The 10,370-nt window shown below is 36.0% G+C and overlaps 1 protein-coding gene across 6 annotated transcripts in view; it reads left to right on the plus strand.

Moving 5' to 3' along the window:
* The window catches only part of CRPPA (CDP-L-ribitol pyrophosphorylase A), a 337,573-nt gene extending 328,413 nt beyond the window's left edge, over window positions 1-9,160 (plus strand). For 5 of the 6 annotated variants that reach the window (XM_054237213.2, XM_002751545.7, XM_017975305.4 and 2 more), the window contains one exon: window positions 8,541-9,160. Coding sequence is in view for 4 of the 6 variants with exons in the window: in XM_002751545.7 (XP_002751591.1) it covers window positions 8,541-8,645 (105 nt within the window). In the remaining 2 variants the exon portion in view is untranslated. Of the gene's footprint in view, window positions 1-773; window positions 1,046-8,540 lie in introns of all 6 variants that reach the window. The other variant, XR_008473356.2, reaches the window with a different exon arrangement.
* Window positions 9,161-10,370: the final 1,210 nt, after the last annotated feature.

Consider the following 10,370-nt stretch of genomic DNA (forward strand, 5'->3'; position numbering starts at 1 on the left):
ATAAGTAAATATTTATTGAGTGCCTATTATAGACATAGTACTATGTTTGAGCTTAGAATTTGGAAGAGTTATCGTTTAGTATCTTAAGATTTAGCTGAGAAAATAAGTCCTGTGGATTGCAAACCAAATAAAAACATTAGTAACGGATTTTGAGAAAAACTCTGATAACATATGTTACTGATACACAATTAAAAAAAGGTGACATCTTAAGAGGCAGCCATTACAGCTGGGTCTTTGAAAATCTATGTGAACTAGCAAGACAGTTACTGGGAAACCATTTTACTGGGGGCAGAAATAATAATGATTAGACTGGGATGGTGACAAAAGTGGATTCTGAACAGCAAAGGAATGAGAACTGCAGTTAGAAGCGTTGATTAGGTTGATTGCTGCTGGCCTTGAAAGCTAAGAGGAGTAGCTGATTTGATAGAGTGAAGGTAGCTATTTTAGGGAGGTTAGAGCAGTAGCCAAAACAGAGAAGTGACCAGTTAGAGCATTCTAGAGGAGTCCAGGCTTAGGATGGTGTTCATGTAGGCTTACAGTGGTCGGAGCATGACAACAGAAAACTAGCAGGAGTTGGCAACTGCTGGGTAAGTTGTGTGGTATCAAAACATTTTGCTAATAGGGATATCGTATATGACACTGCTTTTCTTTTTTTTTTTAAGTTCAGTTTTTTATTGAACACATTATAAAAGAGGTTTAGTCAAAAAGACCAAAGCCCATGTTATCATTAGATTCCTCGGATTCTTTCTTTGCTTACACTTTCTTCTCCTCAGCTGGAGCAGCAGCAGTGGAGCGGGCAGGACCTCCTGCAGGTGCAGCACCAGTTGCTGGAGCAGGCCCACCAGCCCCTACCTTGCAGATGAGGCTCCCAGTGTTGACATTGGCCAGGGCCTTTGCAAATAAGCCAGGCCATAAAGGTTCAACATTTACACCGACTGCTTTAATGAGGGCATTGATCTTATCCTTCGTGACAGTCACCTCATCGTTATGCAGAATGAAGGCCGAGTAGATGCAGGCGAGCTCGGAGACAGAGGCCATGGTGCGGGTGAGTGTGGAGCCAGCGCTGCTGGACACGGTGCTGGTCACCGAATGAAGAGGGCCTCACCCCAACGCAGTCTTAGGTTCCTCCAAAGGACCGAGCACCTTGGCAGCAGCTGAGGAAAGGGGCAACACTGCTTTTCAACTTTATTAAGTTGTGAAATTTGTATTATGAATGATTTAAGAAAATAAAGTGTATGAGTGTCACAAGTACCAGATGTAGAAATATTGGATGTGATAATGAACTGCTTGTTCTTCAGGCCAGATGTCTGATGCCTTTTGGCTGTCTACGTTTTTCCTCATTGCAGTCTGGCTCTTAGCATTGTCCTTGGGTCTTTCCTACTCTCTGTTCCTACTCAGTAAAGTATTGGTGCTGCCTGACAGGGTTTTACTGAATTTTATCGACCAATCTTTCCCTTCTCCTCTTTTCCTTTTTCCTTCCATTTTTCCCCTCTCCTCTTTTCCTTTTTCCTTCCATTTTTCCCCTCTCCTCTCCTTTCCTTCCTTTTTCCTTTCCTTTCCTGTTTTTTTTCCACTCCCTCGCCCTCCTCTTCCTCTCCTCTTTTTAAAGAGAGAGGGTCTTGCTTTGTCACCCAGGCTGGAGTGCAGTGGCATAATCAAAGAACTCCTGTGTTCAAGTGATCCTCCCCACTCAGCCACGTGAGTAGCTGGGACTACAGGCTTGAGCCATGGTGCCTGGCTTCCCAGTCTTTATTTTCTTAATTAGCTCTTTCCCAACAGTTATTGAATTCCTACTGTATTTGTAAGCCCCTGTTTCTGGACATAGAAAATAAAAAAGACTAAAACTGTTGTGTGATTATTATATTAATCAGTAAACCCAAGTGCATTTTCTTTAGTATTATCTAAGTTTTTGAGAGACATTTGTTTTCACTCACAGGAGCAAGAGGAAAATGTTTCTCATTTGGAGAGGGCTCTTGTTTTTCTCACACGCTGTCAATAAGGGATCGCTTTTTCCTGCAGTTTTGCAAATTTGCATACACTGAACAGTTATTTTCATCTCCACTAGGGGACAGTGTGTCACTGTTAGGCTTTTTTCTTCCATATCTGCAAAATGTATACAAAAAGAAAATTTAATCTCAAATTATTTTGATTTGATGTTAATGATCATATAACAAGGTCTAACACTTGTGGATTTTGTGTGTTGTATATGGTACAGAGATGGGGTGTGTATATTTATGACTCGATGGAAATATAGCTAATATACTTGTTTAGTGTTTGAAATTTTGTGACACATAAATAATAAATTTTGGGTAAGTTCACCAAAACAAGGATGGAAGGAAGATATTAATATCAAACTATAAGCCACCTGATTTTCAAGAGATTTTGTAACTCATGGTAATTGAATTTGTTTTTAAGTATGGAATTTGCTGACACAATGTAATTTTTACCCTTAAAGAAAACATTGTGTAATCTCTTGAGACATCTAAAGCCTAAATACGTATGTATACATTTTATAGTTTTCCTTTTAGCAGAGTACATTGTGTTCTTTGGAAGTGATGTGTATAGAGGATAGCTATCTCTAAGAGATTTCCTTTCAGGTTGTCCATAAAGATTTAGAGGACAGTTACGTCATAGCTTTTCCTGGTATTCTTTGAAACGGTATTCTACCAAGTCCATAACCATTTGATTCTAACAGCATACTGTAAATTTGTTTACACTTTTTAAATTCAAATACTGATATTTGTGTAGTTTAAGATACAAGGTTTTAAAATACACTTTTTAAAAAAGGTAGTCTAGTGTAAGTACTCTGGAAATAGTTTCTCCCAAAGTTATCCTTTGAGAAAATTGAAAGGGACAGTTAGTATGACTTTGTGAGGACATAGGCATCATAGAAAATTGACCTCTTGTACACTTGCAAGGTGCTATGTATTAGTAATTTACTTCACTGAATGGTTTCCTTGCTCAAATTTCGAGGTGGGGGGTGAAGAAGGATGTAAAAGAAAAGCTGCCATGAATTATGGAGGTGCTACTGTCATTTCCAATTTTCTGTAAAAATAAAGAAATTTCCTGCTTTCCCTGATTTCCCACAAGTTTGCCAAAGGCTTAGAAGTCCTAGCAAAGTTTCATCAAGACTTCACTACTCTGCTAAAGATACTGAATATAATCATCATAAAAGAACCAGCTCAACAGCAAAAAGACACACACACAAAGACTGGCATGTGGGATTTTATTGACAAGACTTAATTACTATGGACTAAATTTAGAATTCCCTTATATGTTTAAAAGATAATGGTTAATTAGAGCTCTTCCTTTTTGCATCTTTCACCCAAATATGGCTTATTTCATCCTAATTGTGAAATTATAGGTGGTAGAGAAATAGATAAATATAACTTTCTAGGTAAAACTCGTGAATTTTAATCCTAAATAATTCAGTTTGATGATTTAGAAAATTAAAAATAGTTATTTTATATTGCTTATTTTTTTGTCTTCTAATAGTCTTAAAATCAAGCTATTAAGAAACTCTCAGATCTCAGTGAACAATTGTTACATGCTGGGTAAAATTAAGTACACATTTTTTGTTATTACTTTTAGCTAGAATTTTATGATAGTTTTCTTAATGTCTACATCAGCAGAAAGCTAAGCCTTTGTGAATTACTAATATGATTTATTTAGGGGCCTTTTACTGAAGCCTTGAATTTTCAAGCAAAAAAGGTTTTGTTGTAGAGAGAAATATTTATAGAGAGAAACATTCTCCAGGAATTTGGACGCTGTTCAGTACTATTGATTTTGTATGACAACAAATCAAATTTAGCTCCCTGAATTTAACAGTCTTAAAATTAAATTTTAAAATAATTTGCTTTTCCTACGAGAATCAAATGTATTCATTGTGGAGGTTTTGAAAATATAGCAAAGCAGAAAGAAGAAACAAAAATGGTCATAAATCCATTATCCAAAAATAACTTCTTTTAACATGTTTGTATTTTCCCTCCCAGGATTTTAAGAAAGCTGACTACTGAAGAGTATGCTGTTTTTCCCCTTTTTAGCTGGTCTCTATTTTTGCTGTGATGTAATTGTAACCAAGAAAAGAGTGAGACTGGATGTAATAGCTCACACTTATAAGCCCAGTCCTTTGGGAGGATGAGGTAGAAGGATTGCTTGAGACTAGGAGTGCGAGATCAGCCTGGGCAATATAGTGAGATAATGTCCCCACAACAAATTAAAATATTAGACACGGTGGCACACGCCTGTAGTCCCAGCTACTCAGGAGCCTGAGACAGGAGGATCACTTGAGCCCAGGAATTCAAGGCTGTGGTAAGCTGTGACTGTGCCACTGCACTCTAGCCGGGGCCACAAATTTTTCCAAAAACATTGAAACTGTTACAAAGTGAACAAGATGATAAAACCACAACAGCTATGACAATAATTTAGATTTAAGAGAAAATGCTGACTTTAACACATTATATAGGATTAGTTATGTTTTTCTCTAAATTTTACAAGTGTATGGTTTTTGTTTTTATGTGTCGTTGTGTCAACGTTTGTTATATAGTCATATAGTTTACGCTCTTCATGGCTGTTGAGCGGGAATCAAGGTAAACCAATCCTGGAAATTTTTTTTTACAAAGTTACAGATAGTAAATAAACTGCTGCTAAATGTAATTTCAGTAGTTTTCTTTCTTTACTTTTTAATCTGGGGATTGGGGTACCTGCTTGTCTTGCAATACCTTTGTAAGGCCTATCTTATCACATGGATATTCCACAAAAGAATAAGTTATATATTTTGTTCCCAAAGTATTTCTTGTCCATTCTGGACTCATCAGTTTTTGCCACCTCTTTCTCTCATCCTTTGGTTCCACTTTTACGAATCATCTCAGCATTATTTAATGTTACCATGGTCTGAATTACCTCATCTTTCTATGTTCAGCAAGAATGATATTATCTACCTTCTCACCTGATACTTATTTATGTTTATTACATCACACTGCTTTTCTAGGAATGGGGTTGATGCTTCCTTATTCTTGTTTCATGAAAGGAAGTATTCCCATATGACTTGGCTGCTAGGATAGCCCATATGTGGTTTTTTAAATGTTCCAAATAGATTTCCTAGTGGTGAGGGGGTTGCCAATAGATAAGGTAGAAATAGGAAAATGGAATAGTAATATGATCATAAAGTATTAAAATGATTGTAATACTAATTTGTCATTTTCTTCTCTCTGTGTTACAGGTCAAATTTTTTTTTACTGTCTTCCGCATCACTTATACTGTGTTCTGCTCTGCCTATTCAATATAAAACCAATCCAATTCTTAATTTCAAGTATTTTATAATTGTAAAATTCTTTCTTATAGGTTCTATGTTGAAAATTTCCATGTTTCATCAATATTTTTATCTCTAGGTCTATTTTTTAATGTGTTATGCATAGTTATTTTGAAATCCTTGCATGCTGATTCCAATGTATGTCTCATTTCTGGGTCTGCTTAAATTATTTTTTCTCTTGATTCTGGGTGTTTTTCACCCCTGTATCTTTGCTTTGTGCTTCTTTGGTCATCTAGTGATATTTAATGCCACACTTTGGTACAAAACATAAAAGCTCTAGATTATTTTAATATACGCTAAGGAATATAAAATTTGTTCCATCAAGCAGTTGTGTTGCTGAATTAATTTGATCCTGTGGACGTTGTTTAAGCTTTCTTGGGGCAGGTCTGGTTCAGTTTTGCCTTATCCTCAGGCTGTAGTCATGGCTTTTCAGATATCCCAGCTAAAAGCCCTGGGCGTTCAGGCAGAGAGAAAACAAATGTTCAATAGAATGACATAGTTTCTTGTCCTTCAATTCTAATCTTTCAAAATGAAGCCTGTAAAAAATCAAAGAAGTAATTCCATCTTTAAAAGGACATCTTAAATTCTTAACTAAAAATATATACATTATGAAGCTATCAAAATGAACATAGATGATTTACTGTAAGTTATAGAAATGTGATTTTTCTAGTCCTGGGATCTTAAACAGTTTTTTCTTAATTTCTTCACTTGTTATTGCACTGCCTGCATTATAACAAGTATAAACTGGTTTCAGCATGGTGATAGAGACAGACTTGTTCTGTTTATTTTTGAAAGAGGAACCTTAATTATCATCATTTGTGTTATATCTCAATTTAATAAATGAGACTTAGGAATAGATGTACATTATAGACCCTGCAGCACTGTAATTAATTGATCATTAAGAATGACAAATAGTTGGTTTGTATTTGCTCATTTTAGAATATTTATTTATATGTTTATGAGTGATGGCACAGATGAAATCTACTCGCATATAAAGAAATCATATTTTAAGCCTAAACATAAATGGTTTTATGATTTGTTTAGATGTGGTTTAATTATTTGATATTCTGGAAACTATAACAGCACTTGAATCCAATTTTAAAATGTCGTATAAAACCCACTTGCAAGAATCGAAGTAGCTGACATTTAGCACCTTGCAGATCTTCTCCAGCCCCAACCCTTAGCACACAATAAGGGACACTGATAGAAAAGAGCACTTTAGCTGGGCGCGGTGGCTCACACCTATAATCCCAGCACTTTGGGAGACTGAGGCGGGTGGATCATGAGGTCAAGAGTTCAAGACCATCCTGGTCAACAAGGTGAAATCCCGTCTCTAGTAAAAATACAAAAAATTAGCTGGGCACGGTGGCGCATGCCTGTAATCCCAGCTACTCGGGAGGCTGAGGCAGGAGAATTGCCTGAATCCAGGAGGCGGAGGTTGCAGTGAGCCGAGATCGCGCCATTGCACTCCAGCCTGGGTAACAAAAGCGAAACTCTGTCTCAAAAAAAAAAAAAAAGAAAAAAGAAAGAAAGAAAGAAAAGAGCACTTTAAGCAGAGATGGCCTCTCACCGTCCTTCTCATAGCCGAAGAACCCAGACACAGGGGGTGGGAACAGGCAGTGGTTGTGATGAGGCTTCAATAATACATATTTTTGTACTATTGCCAGGCTTTACGCCAAATATGCAATTAAGAGTAAACAAAGTAAGCCACTGCAGTCAGTGTCAACAATTGAGTTTAACTGAAAGGTTAATATCCCTATTGTAGTCAGAACCTCTTTGGCTTTGAATTTCTTACAATTTGTGGAGTGCTACCATGTGTTAGGTAATGAGCAAAGTGTTCCATATTCAAAGATAAAATGAAAAATTCTTTACATAAAAAATGTATCATCTGGTAAAATAGAGGGTCAACTAAAAAGACTATTAAAATTAAACGTGCCAGAGGAATTCACAGCTGTGGAAACCTATAGTCACTTCACCCAAACTGGGCTGGAGGATAGTAGTCAGGGTAAATTTCAAGAATCACTAATACCTAGGTTGAACCAGGAAGAGTAATTAAGGTTAGCTAAGCTAGAAAGGGTGTATGAAAGCTTTTCTGGCAAAGGAATTAGCTGGTCCAAAGAGATTCAAGTGCAGAAAAATAGCTTGTTTGAACAATCTTAAGCAGTTCTGTGCGGCTTGGAGAACTGAGTAATTTTAGGGGACTATCAAGAAGAGGCTGGGAAGATAAGAGACATTTTATTACCAGGTAAAGGGATCAGACTTTATCCTGACATTTAAAAGTAGTCTTCAAAGGATTTTAGGCAGGATACTGATGTGATCAAATCTAATTTTAAAATAAGTATTTTGACTTCTTTGTGGAAAATGGACTATAACAGGGCAAGGCTTTAGAGGGACGGTCTGTGAGAATATTCCATTAATACAGGGCAGAAGGTGCTATTCTGGCAGTGGCAGTTTGAGTGGCATTATCCTTAATGACTTATCCCAGTGTATATGGATGGAAGAAGCAATAGGAAAGAGATACAACAGGTCCTAGTAATATATCAGAGATTGGGATAAGGCATTAAGGATGATTCTGGAGTTTAGAGATTGGTTACCACATCCCTCTTTTAAAATACAGCACAATTCACAACACAGAGACCTGAAAGATACTAGCTCTGTTTCTATATTCCTTTCGTATTATCATCTCCTCATTATAAATAATTAGAATAAATGGATTCTTATAGGCAATATGATTTCAAAGGCAAAACCACTTTTTAGCAACTTGTGAAATAACTCATTTCTTGAATTTTCCTGGTTCTTACTTCACAAACAGCAGGCAGGGTTTTTTATCCCATACCAGTACTCACAAACAGTTCATAACAAAGTTGGAGAACACTCAGAAACAAGATGAAGAAAAGGATTGCATCACTGATGAAATACACTTCAGTGAAGAGCCAAAGGTTGTCGGAAATTGGATTAAGGGAAAATAATCTTTTCTTTCTGTTAGCATTCGAAATTGTGTCAGTGTTTTTCCTTGTATCTTAAGCAGATATTTTTTGGTCCATAATGAAAAGGGTTTGTGAAAGTATTTCCTCTTTATTTGAGGAACCATGTCCATGACAATGACTACAGTTTGAGTTTCTAAAATGCCAAATCTAGACAGCATCAGATCTTGAAAAGTGGCTTTTTATCAAATTTATTGCATGGCATATTTTTCCCTAAAATATTGTTGTTTTATTATTTCTTTTAGGATGAGCAGAAGCTACAGGAGAGTTTAAGGCAAGGTGCTATCATTATTGCTTCATTAATCAAGGAAAGAAATTCTGGTCTCGTTGGTCAGCTACTGATAGCATGAAGACCACAGAAAATTACCTACTTTCTAAAACATCTACCTGAGTATCTTTATTGTGCTTTATCCCCACCCCCACCCCCACTATATGTGGTAGAATGTTTCATTTGTCTTTTATATCTTCTCTATAATTTGTAGGATGTGATGCTTAGATTATAAAAGCATATTAATGTTTATATCTATGAAATAAAGAATACTTTTGTGTATGACAAATATTAATTGCCTGAACCAGAAAAAATAGTAAACAAGTGGAAAATAATAGCCTTCAAATGAATCTTTTCGCAAGGACATGAAAGGGCAAATAGAAATAATGATGGGTGAGCTATTCTTTCAAGGAATATGAATTTAGAAAACTTCAGCTATTATCCTTACTGTTAATTAATCATACTATAATGAAGCTAATGGATAAACTTCAGAATTATTCTCACTTCTATAATTTTTCTATCATTATGTGATATTTTGTCTTTTTGTCTTGTGTTAAAAATTTCTACACCTTAATAAAAAAGGGTTGGGGGATACCAGGGAATGGAACTGTTTGTTTTTACTATATTCCACATTTGCCACATATTACTCAAGATCCATAAAGGAGATATCTTCTCCTGCTTTTCTGTTTTTAAATTGTATGTTATTCTTGGTTTATGAACTATAATTATGACTTACATTATTTTAAAGGGTCTCTGGTTTTTTTGAATGGGCTTAAAAGTGTCTAGAAAGTTTCACAACTTATTTTGGTCAATCCCTGGCTAGTTATCTTCTGTAAGACAGAGACTCTGTTGTACATCATAGAGTTAAATTAGCTATTATTTTGATTCAGATACTAATACCTTTTAAAATCAAGTTCTTATTTCCAGTTTCCATTGATATATACATCTTAAATATTAGCATTTTCTCTTATATTTCATAATTATGAGTATCCTTTAATTCATTAGAGGTACATTTTTTTCTACACATACATTTATTTTAATTTTTTGAGATGGCGTCTCCTTCTGTCACCTAGTCTGGAGTGCAATGGCACGATCTCAACTACAACCTCTGCTCCCGGGTTTAAGCAATTCTCCTCCCTCAGCCTGCTGAGTAGCTGGGATTACAGGCATCTGCCATCACACCGGGCAGATTTTTTTTGTATTTTTAGCAGAGACAGGTTTTTGCCATGTTGGCTGGGCTGGTCTTGAACCCCCAACCACAAGTGATCTTCCTTCCTCGGCCTCCCAAAATGCTGGGATTACAGGTGTGAGCCACCATACCCAGCCAACATACATTTATATTTTTTTAAAACCACTTAGGGCTTAGGCTGCATGTGGAAACTATATTGAGTGAAATATTTTCAGTTAAAGATACACTATACAATATCTACCTTGTGGAATTTTTATTTAACATGTTGGGTGGTTTCCCTCTAGTTTTCAAGTTTATAGTAGGAGAGTTTATGTTTTACATTCTTCTAAATGAAATGTGTTATTTGAATGTAGGTTTGGACCTAAATACCTGGGCCTGCCACTTTTTTCTCTAAGAATGTTAAGAAATTTAAAATCCATTAAGTTAAGTTTCTGAGGATGGAAATAGGTAAGCAATGTGTGGATAGTGGTTAGAATGTCTGTGTCCTTGTTCAGGTGTTGACTGTGTGGTGAAAGCCACAGCTGCTGAGTCCACAACATGCGCCTGTTGAAGTCATCAGGTTAAAATGATTAAGACATTGAAAATGCTTATAAAGGAAGAAGGGGAAATGTTATCAAG

This window comes from Callithrix jacchus, chromosome 11 (genome assembly GCF_049354715.1).
Source record: "Callithrix jacchus isolate 240 chromosome 11, calJac240_pri, whole genome shotgun sequence".
Lineage (NCBI taxonomy): Eukaryota > Metazoa > Chordata > Mammalia > Primates > Cebidae > Callithrix > Callithrix jacchus.